The sequence below is a fragment of the Amblyomma maculatum genome, chromosome 7 (genome assembly GCF_055883805.1).
Source record: "Amblyomma maculatum isolate TAMU_Amacu chromosome 7, ASM5588380v1, whole genome shotgun sequence".
In the NCBI taxonomy this organism is placed as follows: domain Eukaryota; kingdom Metazoa; phylum Arthropoda; class Arachnida; order Ixodida; family Ixodidae; genus Amblyomma; species Amblyomma maculatum.
In genome coordinates this window covers 115145544-115161507 of record NC_139350.1, presented here as the reverse complement: position 1 = coordinate 115161507, position 15964 = coordinate 115145544, and the positions used below count along the sequence as shown (strand labels likewise).

At 46.9% G+C, this 15964-nt stretch overlaps 1 protein-coding gene across 1 annotated transcript; it reads left to right on the top strand.

Annotated features, from left to right (window-relative positions):
* The first annotated feature begins 1539 nt into the window (after positions 1-1539).
* On the top strand, positions 1540-14829 carry LOC146184486 (uncharacterized). The gene is made up of 6 exons (XM_084608563.1): positions 1540-1560; positions 2910-5081; positions 9733-9867; positions 12219-12369; positions 13827-13938; positions 14436-14829. Exons 1-6 carry the CDS (start codon positions 1540-1542, stop codon positions 14827-14829), a joined length of 2985 nt encoding a protein of 994 aa, XP_084464689.1.
* The last annotated feature ends 1135 nt before the right edge of the window (positions 14830-15964 follow it).

Below are 15964 nucleotides of genomic sequence, written 5' to 3'. Positions count from 1 at the left end.
CTCTTAAGGTAAAACTTGAGCGCTTTCTAATTTTCATTTAAAAATTATATTTTACTCCCAGAAAGAAGTAGAAGCATCCAAAAATTTTATTATAATTTTAACCATTGGCACATAGTTGCGAGTAACAGAATCCACTGACTAGGCCATGAAGAGCGACCTTTCATAGGCCTGTTTCCTAATCTTCATAGGTCGGAGATAAGAGGGTGTGTTTATGTATATGCATGTTAGGTGTTCTTTCACATAATGGTGCATTTTATGTCCGCATGCTACTGTCAACTGTTTTTAATTTCAAACTGGCGATAGGCTGAAAACAAACTCTTTCATCAGAGCTTAAGTCTGATTGTTTCAAGCAATTTTGTTTAAATATCACACATAATGGTGAAGGTCTACACATAAACATTCTTGTTGCTGGATTGCTCTAAATGAGTGTGAAAAATAAAAATGATTGTGGAGGCCACATCATCTGCTGATATATCCAGGACCTATTGAGCTGCGGCAAGAGCTGAAGGCGATAACTGTACAGGGAATAGAAACAAAATACTGCAGATTTGCATATTTAATCAAATGCGAAGTAGGTGCGTAACACTCCTTATCCCTGCTGTACTTTTCATGCATTTTACACTTTGTTATGAGGTTCTTGCGCCATTTAATTAGTAGAATGACGTTCCCACTTTATTCGTAACCGTTGTACTTCAGCCCGTCAAACCTGCACCGCAGTGCCAGACGGGCAGGCGTCATCCACTGCTACGCGAAGCAAACGCGCAGTCCAGCCGTGTCCTGAACTTTTCCTGCACCGTCTTCAGAAATGAGCGAAAACAGGCAGCCCCGCCGCGGTGGTGCAGTGGTAAGAGGCCCGACTATTGTGCCGGAGTACCTGAGTTCGATCCCGACCACGACGGCTGCGTTTTGATAGAGGCGATCGAAGAGGAATCTCGGGGCTGTGCGATGTCTGCGCATGGTAAAGATCCCCAGGTGATCGAAATTACTCCGCAGCCTTGCACTACGGCTCTTCTTTCTCTCTATTTACTTTCATTCGCCCTTGCCTCCCTTCCCTTACAGCGCGGGTCAGGTGTCGACAGAGATAGTGTGACAAATACTGTGCCCTTCCCTTCCAGTGAGCCGTTATTATTACTATTATTATTATTATTATTATTATTATTATTATTATTATTATTATTATTATTATTATTATTGTTGTTATTATAATAATTATTATTATTATTATTATTATTATTACAGGCACAACGTATTTCTTTACAATGTCCTTCCGAAAGGTCTGATGGTGGGATTAGTGGGGGAGAGAGAGAGAGAGAGAGAGAGAGAGAGAGAGAGGGAAGCGCGCTTGAAGGTGAGCTCCAATTGAGGCTCGGAGGTGAGCTCAGTTAACCCTTTAACCAGCAGATCAACAATATTGTTGACCCACTCTAGGCGGCAACAAAATGCCTCTCCCTAAAATTTAGAACGTGTTCCTCCAAATTTAGCATTTTTATAAAGTAGCCTCTGAAATAAAGATGTATGAGTCGTCAATAGATGGCCGTAATGACCGTGTTCAACCTCAAAGTGCCGTCGTCGTCGTCTTCTTCGCGCGCGCCACGTTGGCAGAGTTCTGGCCTCAGCAGATGCCGATATCCGAAGTTAAGGGTGGCGACAATTTTATTTCTTTGTAGAGGCGTCTCTAAACGTGGCCCGTGCAGAATAGTATCACCTATTTCGCAGCAGAAGCGGCAGTGCCGGACGAAATAAATAGACTACAAAATTGTCGAGCTGCCAGAATAAGGTAAAAATTTACCGCCAATGATGTGCAGTCGGCTGTTTGTTTTTATTTCCACAATTGGTTTGAATGTGATACTGGACATGTAAATGAACACAGAAAACTTTGTTTAGAACTACCTTTGCGTTGCCGCTTCTGTGTGAGCTGCTCAAGGTCACTTTTCTTTTTTTTTTTTTGGGGGGGGGGCAGTTTATGGCGGGAATCTGAGTACTCGTGTTCATATAAAGGTGAAATAAGCTTCGCGGAACGTTAGCTTTTCATCACTTTATTTTTTTTTGGTTCTTGCCAGCAAGTAACGTACTTATCTTCCTGGAGCCATGGAAACAACGGTGTTTTATGGAAATCGTAGTCAACACAGGAGGTCAGAGGGCGCTGTGCTCTCTGCCATAAAAGTGTGTCAGGCTTCAAGTCCACCAAATGTGCACGTCTTTTTGCGCCTGAAAAGCGGCAACAACTGTTTTCTTCAATTACAGCTCAAATAGGACATGACTGACTCATGTCAGTGCGCCAGCTTTGTGCTCCTTATCTTGGCAGATGAACAAAATTGTAGACGTACTGTATTTTTTGAAATCCTTTTTCAAACGCATTCCCATTTTTTTGGATGCACATTTAGACTAACAAAAACTAATACAAACGAAGGAAAAAATTATGGCATCGCTTTATCTGGTCTTGCCAGTTAAAGGGTTAAGCTTCTTCACGACGCAGCGAGCAGCTCGGAGCCGAGATCCAGGGAGCACTACGCGTGAGCGTCTGCTATCTGTGAACGCTGGGGAGTAACTGATGTGAAGGGAGATGCCGAAGTTGAGGACGCGTGAGCGACACACGACTGCTCACTCCGGAGTATAGTGAACTATACTCCGGAGTAACACACATTGTGCAACGCTGCCCAGTGACGGTCGCCACGCCCCCAACAGACACGTCCCTCTCTCACGGTCTTACTCCCTCACTGGGTGCATCTATTCGGCCGCTCCGCCCCCTCAGTGTTAAAGGGGGCATGAAACGGCTAGAAAGGTCACTGACAAATGTTTTCAATGTGCAGAACAAATGCTTCCGAGCATTCGTTCAAAGTAAAACTCATCAGAAAAAATCCAGCGATTTGTTATTTATTTTTTAAAACAGCCTTTTTTGAAATTCGCAGCTGGAGAAACTGCAGAAAGAACACGAGCTAGCCTTCTTCTCGCTGCGCGGTGAGCAAGCTGCGAAACCGACTGACTACGAAGGCCAGGTTGTTCGCCTGGAGCAGCAGATTGACAAGTACCAAACTCTGGCTGGCATTGAGGAACTAGCCCGAAAGGCTCGTGATCTGGATGCACCTCAGGCAGTCGCGGTGCCCCGACGGACCCCCGTGTTGCAAGCTGTACCACAGCGGTCTTGGGAAGTCCAGACCACCCTCGTGTCCCTGCGGTCATGCGAGGCACAGACTGCCGCAATGGCAACCTGCGAAAAAGGGGTGCAGGCGCAGTGGAGGTTTGCTGTGGGCATGGTTCAGACGGACGAGGTGGAGCGCTCAACGCAAGAGTCTCAGGCGCAGGTCGACACCTGTCACCGGGAGTGCCAGACAGACGAAGTGCCCACTAGCAAAGAACCTAGTCCAACTTCAGTCTCTGTGACCAGCCCTGCTGCTGTGCAGCCCCCGCCTCCTCCCCCTCCGCCACCACCACCAACATCCTTTCCTTGCGCTCCACCGCCTCCTCCACCTCCTCCTCCTTCATCCTTTCTGGGTGGGGCTGCACCCCCGCCTCCTCCCTCTCCACCTCCTCCTCCGCCATCCATTCTGGGTGGGGCCGCACCCCCGCCTCCTCCTCCTCCACCCCCTCCTGCCATGGGCATGGCGCCCCCACCACCACCACCACCTCCACGGCCTTTCCCAGCCATGTCCTCCATGCCCCCTCCTCCGCCCCCACCACCGCTGATGGCGCCTGTCCATGGCATGCCAGCTCCACCGCCTCCTCCCCCACCAGGAATGGGGCCTGCACCGCTGCCAGCGCCCCCTGTGGGCGGCTGGCACAGCGCATATGCCATAGCCCGCAAGCAACCCGTGAACCCGAAGGCACTAATGAAGCCCCTATACTGGGCGAGAATTCAGGTGCCCGCACAGCAGCCAGAGAAAGCTCCCGAGAAGGAAAAAGACCACAAAACATTGTGGGAGTGTCTGGAGGAGACTCCTCCTACAGACTGGGCTGAGTTTGCTAACCTGTTCTCAAGACAGATCCAGGAGAAGAAGCCAACTGCCAAAACGAAAACCAACCAGAAGAAAGGGAAAGAGGTGGCGAAGCTCCTTGTCCAGAAGCGGTCACAAAATGTAGGCATTCTCATATCGAGCCTTCGTCTTGAAATCTCAGACGTCGAAAATGCTATCTACAACTTTGACACATCGATTGTAAGCCCGGAAACTCTCCAAGTTCTGTACGAAATTCGCCCCACGAGTGAGGAGCTCAATTTGATCCAAGACCATCTGGCCCTGAAGCCCGACATTCCCTTGGACAAGCCAGAGCGCTTTCTGCTCGATCTGTCTCGCATCCCCGAGTATGCCGACCGTGTGGGTTGCATTATCTTCCAGTCGACGTACACAGAATCCATCAGTAGTGTGGAACACAAGCTCAACAACCTCAAAATGACATGCGAGACGCTGCTGCACAACAAGGAGGTCCACAACATTCTGGGTCTTATATTGGCTCTCGGTAACTACATGAACGGAGGGAATAGGAGTCGTGGACAGGCTGATGGCTTTGGCCTCGAGATCTTGGCCAAGCTGAAGGACGTCAAGAGCAAGGACAACTCTTTAACTCTTCTTCACTACATTGTCAGAGTCTATATAAGCAAGTTCCAAGAGAGAGGGGACATCACCCGGGAGAAGTTGAAATTTCCTCTGCCTGAGCCGAGCGACATGGAGCGGGCTGGGTTAGTCAGTTTCGATGACATCAGGGCAGATCTTAAGAAGCTTCGCTCCCAGGTCGAAGGTTGCGAGACGAAGGTACAAAAAGTGCTGGCAAACTCCGACGCCGAACACCAGGAACCCTTCAAGGAGCAGATGAACATTTTCCTCAAGAAGGCTTACAACGAGCACAAGGAGCAGGAGGAGAACCTTGAGGAATGCCGGCTAAAATTCCTGGAGACCAAGGAGTACTTCAGTCTGCAGCCAAAGTCCAAGAACGAGTCCGAGTGGCCCAAGGAGTTCTTTGCACCGTGGGTGCCCTTATGCAACGACTTCAAGAACATCTGGAAGAAAGAGGTGCAGCGCAAGATCAAGCTCGATTTTGAAGCAGCAAGGAAGAAGGTGAAGGACCTGCAGGAGGCAATTATTGACCTGGCAAGCGTCGTAAATATCAGTATTGCTCTCAACTGAAAATAAATCCTTATCAACTTCTTCGTGTCAAGGTTCGGGCGAGATGATTGCTTATTCCACGCCCATGGCAGGTGCGTTCGCGACGCATGATAGTGGCTTTATAATATAAACAGCCAACGCAGCGGCGAGCTTGCAGCAGTCTTCACGATTTTGATTTGCAGCTGCAGGTGGCTTTCACAATCTTCCGAACATCTCCAAAAGCATAAGGAACCACAATACGAAATTACACACTCTGCAATAGCTAAAGCAAGGTGCTTACCTCTAGCCGCATGTCGTAGTCGACGCTCTTCATCTCGATTACGAATTTTGCGATTACATCGGACAGCCCCACGGCGCTGGAAATTTCTTCGCGAACGCCGTAAACGGGCTGAGAAGCATACATATCTTTGCCAAATTGCACACTGGTACCTTTGAAAGACTCTCATAGAAGCTGCCTCATTTGAATCCTGGAAGCAAGTGCTTCATAATGCGAGACCCGATATACAATTGGGCGCCGTAAACCGCACTGAAGAAGCCGCCACAAGCCACCAGCTAACGGCCACTTTGCTCTTCCACTAAGACCCAGTAACACTAGCCTCAACAATAAAGTTTTTTCTCTCTCACATCAACGTTTTATATTCGCCTGATTCCGCGAAATAGCACGCGACTGCCGCTTCGTTCTGGCATTCTCGAAATACGCGCTGGAGGCGGAACAGACATAATGCGAACGGCTGTGCGGTAGGTGATGCTAGAGCTCCGGCAATGGTAGTGCCCTCATAGCAGCGCACGTGGCGTATAGCATTAATAAAAGGGCATCGTAATTAGGCTTAATTATTCGTAATTAAAGATTGTGCAGGAATACTCACCTACATGTGGTCATGATGACCAGGCAGTTGAAAGCGTCTACGAACTGCGGAAAGGAAAGACGCCGTATACTTTACTAATAGGCGACTTCAATGCCAAGGTAGGGAAAAAGCAGACAGGAGACCAGGCAGTGTGTGACTTTGGTATTGGTCTACGAATAGCGGGCGGCAGTTATTAAGTTTGAAGAGTGCAATACCTCACGAATGATGAAAATTTTCTTCAGCAAACCGGAAGTGGACATGAAAAGTTCTTAACGGGGAGATTAATAATAAAATTGATTTGGTGTGTTCTAACCCCGCCATTATGCAGGATGTAGATGTAATCGGGAAAGTGCAATGCAGGGACCACAGGATGGTAAGGTCTGAACTTATTCTAAAGCTGAAGAAGGAACGAAACAGATTAGTAAGAAGTCCATCAATGCATTACTGGTGAGGGGGAGTGCAGAATAGTTCAGGATCTCGCTACAGAAAAGATATTAAGCTCTAACCGAGGATGACAGCATTAGCCTAGAAGCAATGTCCAATAATTTCGCAGATATCATTACTGAGTGCGCTTTAGAAGTAGGCAGTAGGATAGTTAGAGAGGATACCGTTAAGCTGTCTAAGGAGACGAAATAGTTATTTAGGCAACACCAAAGTAAGAAAGCTTCAAATTCAACAGACCAGATACATTTGGTAGAGATATCAAAGCTAATCCATAAGCCCAAATTATCCGAAGTAAGGAAGCATAATATGGAGAAAATTGATCATGCTGTAAAGAGTAGGGGAAACCTGAAGTTGATGAAGGAGAAAAGAGGCATAGGCAAAAATCAGGTGTATCCGCTGAGGGACAAGGCGGGCAATGTCAACATGAATATGGTCAAGATAGTCAAAGTTGCCAAGGGGTTCTATAGTGTTCTCTGCCGTAGCCAGAGAGGTCAGGACAATGATGAGGTTGGCGGTAGGGAAAACCAATCAGACTTACCCGCAGTGACGAAGGACGTATTTGATTCAGTAGAAAGCTCGACGGTCATAAAGGCATTGCGAAATGAGGGTGTAGACGAGTCGTACGTGAAAGTGCTGTACGATGTATATACTGGCTGTAAAGCAACCGTAGTCCTGTTTTAAGAAGTAACAAAATTTTTATAAAGAAATATGTCAGGCAAGGAGACACGATCTCCCCAGTACGATTCATAGCTTGAATGGAAGAAGTATCCATAGATTTTCAACGAGAGCAGTTAAGGGTAAGGGTAGATAGAAACTACTACAGTAATTGTCGATTTGCTGATGACATTGCCATGCAGTAACTCGGGAGAAATGCAAAGAATAATTCATGGCCTTTATACGAAAATTACAAAAGTTGGCTTAAAAATCAATCTGCAGAAGACTAAGGTAAGGTTCAACAGCCTCGGGAAGAAATAGCAGTTTACGTTAGGTAGCGAAGCACTGGAAATATTAGGCGAATATGTCTACTTAATACAGGTAGTAACCGCAGATCCGGACCTTGAAAGGGAAATAACAAGGAGAATAAGATTGGGACGCAGAGTATTTGGCTAGCACTCGCAGTTTATGACTAGCAGCTTTTCGGTATCGCTCAAGACGAACGTTTACATAGTTGCATATACATGTACTCACCTATAGGGCTAACACGTCGAGGTCAAGGGAGTTCTACTAAAGTTGAGGAATAAGCAGAGGGCTATGGAATGTAAAATGGTACGGGCAGTATTAAGAGATACGAAACCTGCAGAGTGGGTCAGAGAAATACCTCAAGTTACTGACATTTTAGTGCAAGTCAGGAAGAAATTTACATGAACAGGACATGTAGTGCAAGGTGTGTCTCATCGATTGACATGTATAGCGGCTATTGGCAAATTGATTTCGACAAAATATTGGTTGGCTGGTTGATTTGTGGGGTTTAAAGTCCGAAAGCGACTCAGTCTGTGAGAGACGCCCTAGTGGAGGACTCAGGAAATTTCGACCACCAGGGGTTTTTAACGTGCACTTGCATCGCACAGCACATAGGCGCCTTGCTTTTCGCCTCCATTGAAAAGCGGCCGCCGAGACCGGGAGTTGATTCCGCGTCTTTGGGAGCAGTAGTCGAGCGCCGTAACCACTGCGCCACCCCGGCGGGATGACTTCGATGAAAGAGATCGCTAGATGACCGCATTCATCACACCGGACGGCCTATTCGGGTTCAATGTGATGCCATATGGCCTCTCACCAGCATCGTTTCAACGAGTAATGGAATTGTTCTGGCGGGCTTGAAGTGGCAGATTGGTCAGGTATACTTGGATGATGTCGTTGTCTTCTCCTGTAGCTTCGAAAACCACTAAAAAAGGCTTCGGACAGTGCTAGAAACTATCAAGTCATCAGGGCTAACTTTGAAAGCAGAGAAGGGCCACTTTGCCTACGAGGAACTGCGATTCCTGGGTTTTATCATTAGCAAGGAAGGTGTTCGCCCATCCAGAGAAAACGGTTGCGATCACGCACTTTCCACCTCCCGCCGACAAGAAAGCGTTACGCAGGTTCTTTGGGCTATGCGCTAATTATCGACAATTTGTCAGGAACTTTTCGCACATCGCCAAGCCGTTGACGCAGCTTACAAAGATTGACGTAGATTTTAAATTGGAAGGGAAGCAAGAAGAAGCCTTCGTTAAGCTTAAGCGCCGTCTACAGTCCCCTTCTGTCCTGGTCCACTTTGATGAAAACGTCGAAACTGAACTTCACTCCGACGTAAGCGGTTTGGGCCTAGGCGCGGTTCTCGTTCTGAAGAGTGCAGGACAGGATTAAGATATCGCCTATGCCAACCGTTCAATTTCGAAAGCTGAAGCCAATTATTCGACAACGGATAATGAATGTCTTCACATCATTTGGGTGACATAAAAATTTCGCCCCTATTTGTACGGACGACCATTCAGGGTTATGAAATATCACCATGCTCTCTGCTGGCTCGCCAACTTAAAAGATCACTCCGAACGCCTTGCAGGATGGAGCCTAGCGTCTTCAAGAACTCGACGTCACAGTCGTCTATAAGTAGAGCTGCAAGCCCTTTGAAGCAGACTGCTTGTCACGAGCTCCCCTTGATGCGCTACCGAAGTAACAAGGCGAAGATGCCTTCTTGTGACCGGTAACGCCAGCAGTTTTGTACAGCAGGAGCGCTTGGACCCTGAGGTAAAAGACCTTGCTGATTACCTCGAAGGAAAGATCGCTACCCCTCTTGCTGTGTTCCGGCATCATTTATTGTCGCTCGCCCTGTACAACGACGTCGTCGTTTATAACTGCGCAACCAGCATAAAAGCACAGCTTCTTGTAGTACCCAAAGTCCTCTTACATGAGATTCTGCTGGCGGTGCACGATGAACCGACAGCAGGGCATCTCGGATTGGCGCGCACGTTACACATGATACAAGAAAATTATTACTGGTCGCGGTTGCCTGCCAACCTTGTTAAATATGTGTGACCGTGCTGTGAATTCCAGCGACGCAGAGCAACCCTGACGAGACCTGGTGGTTGGCTGAGCCCCATGCCGCCGCCGAGTAAACACTTTCAACAAATTGAGATGGATCTTCTAGGCCCCTTCCCAGCTTGATCACCAGTCACGCCGAAGCCAAAGCCGTTCCTAATGGTACCGTAGCACCAGTTGCTAAATTTTCCGCCGAAAGAAGTTTTCTGCGAGAAGGCGCTCCTGAGGTGATCATCACGGACAGAGGAACTGCATTTACGGCTGTGCTCACGCAGGTGATCTTGCACTACAGTCTAACGAGTCCGCTTAGGACAACTGCCTACCATCCCTAGGGCAATGGGCTTACGCAGCGCCCCAACAAAACGACCACAGACATAATCACCATGTACGTGGACGCCGAACACAAGACCTGGGACCCCATCCTGCCGAACGAGATATTCACGTATAAGAAGACAGTCGAGGAGAAGGCGAGAGCGACTCCGTTCAAGCTTGTGCACGGCAGGGAGCCCACAACGACGCTCTACGCAGTGCTGCCGCACGTAACCAACGAGGACAACTTTGACTTCGCCGCCTACCTGCCGCGTGTAGAGGAAGCCCGACGACTCCTACGGCTGCTTATTAAAGATCAACGGCGACATCAACACCTGGCGATATAACTTATGACGATGCCGCGCAGAGTACAAGCCAGGAGACCAGTTATGTTTTTGAACTCTAATTTGCCGCCATGGGCTAAGCGAAAAGTTATTCGCACGATACTTTGGGCCATACAAAATACTTCGCTGCGTTGAATAACTCGACTATCAAGTCATTCCTGACAGTACGAGAGCATCACAACGTCGGCAGACGCGCCCAGAAATTGTACATGTTGTTCGTCTGAAGCATTATTACGCGCGTTGAATAATCCGTGGTGTTTAAACTTTGTAACTCTATGAATAAGTTGCTTTGTGTATTTTGGAACATCAAGGCGTTCAAGGCGTTGTTTTTCAAGGGGGGAGTAAAGGCGCGAAATCTTCAAAACTGTATTTGTTGTTCTTTAGGAGCCGTTGTCATGCGGCGTTATCACTCTGGTTCTGGCACGTATATCAATTCTGTATTCTTTGTTTGCTAAATCTCGATGTCGCGAGACTCATTTTATCAGTTTCTTTGTCGCGCAAGGTGCGCCGAGATGTGTCTCGACGATTTCGATGACTCGCGTATGTCTCTGCAATGTTCCAAGTTGTTGCGCTAGTAACAGTTTGGGGCGTTACCTATAGATGGTTCTGAGCAGCCTTTAAATTGAGCGTTGATGAGTGCGACAGGTATTCTTTGTTCAACGATCGACGAGCACGTTTGTTGATATCACCACCGAGTTGCTTAGTTCTTTTGCGGGCGCAGGCCAGGCCAATTTTAATTTCAGCACTATCACGCCTGTGTGCTCTTTTCTTGTATACGGCCTTGTCACCGCCACTACTTGCCAATAACCTGTATTTGTCGTCCTCTTTATCAATAAAAATCCTTAGTGCTCATTGTTTATTGGTAAACTTGGGATCTACTCTGTCCTTGTACCACGGATGTCTGTTATCAGGCGGAAAGGTTTTTATTTATCAGTCATTAGGACTACATGATCAAGGCGCCTCAGTCCTAGTAATTACTGATTAATTTGTGCGTCTTGATTGAACAAACGCTTGAAGAATATTGCGGTGTTCTCTGGTTTGGAATGCAGTCCTTGTAGGTGTGCCAAAAACATAAAGATGACAAGAACATCCTTGTCTATAAGCCATGGCTGTATCTCTTTTTACCTTTACAAATATTTTTTAAACGAATAGAAAGTAATTCCAGCCTCCGTCTCCAGTGCGCCCAGTATGTCCCACAAATGATCGAACTCCATTGTCGCATGCCTCTTTATTTCAGAAAAGCTACTCACAGGAACCGGCATTTCTTTTGTTCATATGAGTACCCTGAGTAAGTGAGAACTGATTGTCCTCTCACTTGCTTTGTTTTTTGGAATCCATTCTGCAGTTCTTCTATCACACTATCATTCTCCAAGCAAGCCGAAACTTTGTCCTTTATAAACTGGATACCAGCATTTTATACGACTGTGGTTCTTTATGGCGGCTTTCTCCTCATTTTTTGAAAACGAAGCTTACCCTTTTTAATGTCCATATAATGGGGCTTGGCCATTCGTTTTCAGTTGGCACACCCCCTTTCCTTAATGTTTACTTTCTATTGGGGCACAATTTCTTTATAATCAAATTGTGATACCACTCACGACCTTTCAAGTGATACATAAAATAATCTTCTAACCCCTTTTGCCACTTCCCACTCCATTACTCGTGCAATACCATTGCACCAACAGATCTTTCTTTCTTTCTCCGACAAAAAAACTTCGGACACTTCTTTTTGTCATCCCTATTTTCGTTGGGGTCGCCACATATGAACTTCCGTCTTAACTGGAGCCCAGTCAGGGGGATTGGAATGAATCAGTTTGTGTTTGGTTCAGGAGCGGCGTGGTTGCCTGGCTATCTTTCTCTGTCGGCCTCCCGGCACGACAGCACGGGAACGCCCACACAACATAGTGTCAGAAATGACAGCAGCATGCCAAACTCGTATTGAAGCAGCTCTCAACGACCCTCAATGGCAAAAAGATGCTCACGAACGAAAGCGCCCAGTAGGCATAGTTGCTAGGCCTCACTCTGCAACCGCTAGACGCGTTCGACGTCTGCAACCCTGCAAGTTGGTCTTTATGGAAGTCTCGCTTCGAGGACTATGCCGCTTTCTCCGGTCTACGAAACACTCCGCTAGACGTGCAAGTACATACGATTCTGTACTGTATGGGCAGGAAGCTCGCTCGCTGCTAGACACTTTTTCATTCGACACTGCCACGTTAGCCACCTACGACGCAGTTATCAAACACTTCTCCGAGAACTTCGAACATCTCTGTAATGAGCTCTATGAGTCGTCTCGGTTTCACAAGCGCGTTCAACAACCAGGTAAGAGTGTCGGCGCATTTTACGCCGAGCTGTTCTAGATAATCAAACGTTGACACTACCAGTCACCGGCAGTGGAAGAACGCTTGGTCCGCGACAGGTTTGTAATTGGATTGCTCGACATGCGTCTCTCTAATAAGCTTTGCTGCTTCCCGAAGGTAACTCTGAAAGAAGCTTGGACGCAATCTTGTCAGTCCGAGGATGCGGACAAGGAACGCTCACTCGCACAGTCTACCTCGCCAGGCATGGTCAACACTAATACTGCGACTCAAAAGTTTTCGCGACGGCCGGTCGATGCCAGAACGCGCTCACTGGATGTGAAGTCGGAACGCTATCGTGATATTCTGGTCTGTTTCTTCTGCGGCCGCGCATTTTATAGACGCTCAGACTGCCTGCCAAAGAGCTCTGTCTGCAACTGCTGTGGTAAGACAGGTCATATTTCTGAGATTTGCCGCTCTAAGAAGTCGAGGCAGGTCAAACTCAGTCCTATCCAATTGGACACTTTCGAGAAGCCAGCTAAAGCCAAGAATGTGCATTTCACAGTCGACAACTACACAACTCACTTCAAAGTAGACTCAGGTGCCGAGGTTTCCGCAGTTTCAAATCACTTCCCCGATGGCCGGCTGAGCTCGCCAAGGTAGATGCTATTTTGACAGGGCCCTGTGCCTAACCTCTGCTTGTAGGAAATCGTATTTGGCACATCTATCTCGGCAAGGGAAGATCTTCTGCCAGCGTCTTTACGGCATTCACTCACTTTCAGTACCTTTACTGGGTCTACCAGCGATCCAAGCTCTTGAAGTTTGGGTACTGTCAACATTTTGGGTACTGTCAACACTCTTGAGCCAAAGCTTTATGCTGAACTGTTCTGCGTCCTCGGCATGCTCAGAAATGAGTACATCATTCGCTTGAAACAAGATGTGCTGTCTCACTCAGTGCCCCTCGACGGATACCAATCCCGTGGCGTTCAGTTGTTCGGCAAGAACTTGAAAAACTCGAAAGCCACGCCGTCATTTGCCGTATTGATAAATCAACTCCATGGTGCGCCGGACTGGTGGCAGTGTAAAAAAATGTAATGTACCGTTTGTGTGTGGACCCGACTCGACTAAACAAAGTGGTTCTAAGGGAAATACATATTTGCCTACCGTTGAACAAGTTGTTGGTCTCATCGGTGATGCAGCCATTTTTTCGAAGCTGGATGCAACTGCAGGCTTCCACCAAGTCAAGCGGTCAGCAGACCCGCAAGCATTGACAACTTTCATCACTCCTTTCGGTCGCAATTGCTCTTGCCGACTGCCCTTCGGCATCACTTCCGCTCTGGAGTATTTAAATAAAATGGCCAGGATCCTTTGAGGTCAGGAGGATGTTGTCAACAGGATTGACAATTTTCTTGTTTTTGGACGTACCAATCAGAAACACGATTAAAGACTAGAGCGAGAGTTTGACTTGTCTTGCAACTGCAGGTGTCACAATAAACAAAGGCAAGTTTTGGTTTGAGGTCTCCGAAGTCTCCTTCCTAGGTGTCGTCGGCTCAGCACAAGGCATCAAGCCAGACCCGGGCAAGATTGATGCAGTGTATGTAATGCGACCTCCCACAGACGTTGCAGGTGTCAGACGTTTACTCGGAATGTTATTCCTTATTAATTTAAACAGTGCGAACACGATGACAAAGAACAAGATAAAAGAAAGCCAGAGTACAAGCACTTGTACTGTGGCTTTCTTTTATTTGTCCTTTGTGTTCTTGTTCGCACTGTTTAAATTATTAACGAATAAGTACCACCTCGCCCAACAAAGTATTGGGATGGTAAATCATCTTGCTAGGTTCTTGCCTCATATTTCGGAAATCACTGCTCCGATACGCACCTTTCTCATCAAGAATGCTTGTTGGACTTGGCAGCATGAACATCAAACTGCATTCAAAAATGTCAAGCAACTTCTGAGGTCCGAATGATGGTTGGCCAAGTACCACCCATCAGATGCCACAACAGTCTCTGCCGACGCCAGCTCGTTTGGACTCGGAGCAGTATTGCAACAAGCGCAACTGACTGGTGAGCGGAGGCCTTTTCCTCAAGGTCAATGACGACCACAGAACAGAGGTACAGTCAAACAGAAAAAGAGACCTTGGCTACAGCGTGGACCATCCAGAAGTTCGACCAGTTCATCAGAGGCAATACCATCACCATAGAGACTGATAACCTTCCGCTGATGTCATTGTTCGTCAAAATGAAACTTAGCGTGCTTCCTCCGAGAGTGCAAAGACTCAGGCTTAAGGCAATGGCTTACCAGTTTGAGATCATATACGTGCCCGGAAAATTGTTGGCTACAGCGAATGCATTGTCCCGCATCCCTATCAAAGTGCATCCAGTAGACACGGTGGAACATTTTGCTACAGCAGTCATGGCTTCTGCTCCAAATGTGCTTCTTGTGAAGATGCGGAAAATCAGGAATGCCCAAAGTTGTGACTAATAATGCACCAAGCTCATCTCTTTCTGCCAGCACGGCTTGGCAAAGAATTCAAACATTCCTCTTCAAGTGTGAAAGTATGAATCAGTCAAGGATGAACTTTCTGTTTTTGATGATCTTCTCCTCAAAAGCACTCGCCTCGTGATCCCTGCAGCAATGAGGCCAGTAGTCTGGACGCTTCTGCATGAAGGGCTCAGGGCATCAGTCGCTTCAAGGCCCTCGTTCGTGAATCTGTGTGGTGGTCTGGCATAACAGCGGAGATAATCTCCCTCCTTACCAGCTGTCAAAGGTGCGCCCTTACACACTTAATTCTCGTTCCACATAAACGCCACAGGTTCCACATGAGTTCCAGATAAATCACTTATTCCAGATAATTTATCTTTAACAAGACGTTATTAGTTTGCGCTACGTGGAACGCTACACTTATGGCGTATTTCAGTCTTTTTAACTGGAACGAGCTCATATTAACTGGAACATATATATTCTTTAAATGAAACAGCCGTTTTTCCAACTTCCGCGTGTTCTACTTACCAACAACGTGCTCGAAAGACACATTGTGGCGTTCTAGATAAAACCCGGCAATGTCCAAAAAGAAACAAAAAGATTGCATGGGCAATCTCCAGTTGTGGGTTTCCTCAGAGCAGTTGGCACCCTTTGGAATTAGGACCAAATGCCAATTAGTGCCCACCCCACTGGTCCAACTTAAAATAATTTGGAATCAGCTGTCGTTTTTCGACTGGGGGGTTACTGCAGAACGCATATTATGGTTACCATTACAAAGCGTACTGCATAGATTTGATTGCAAATTTCAAAATGTTTTATTACTTGCTTGACATTTAGAGCAAAGATTAATGTTGTATTTATTAAATATGCTTAATATTACACACTGGCGAAGGCTATACCAAAGCAGATGAATATATTAGGCTTGATTATGGTTTCTTTTTTTCTCTTGATTATTGGTGCAAGCTTCTAACCCGGTTAACTGATGTCACGTGTGTCTCTTATTATCTGGGCTGACTTTTTATTACATAATTTTGTATTTTGTGGTGGCTGTGATATGGCTGTGCGTAATAGAAAAAGAAACTGTGCTATTCGAGAAGCCGCTTCGACAGCTGAATTTATGAATGTTTGTTGTCTT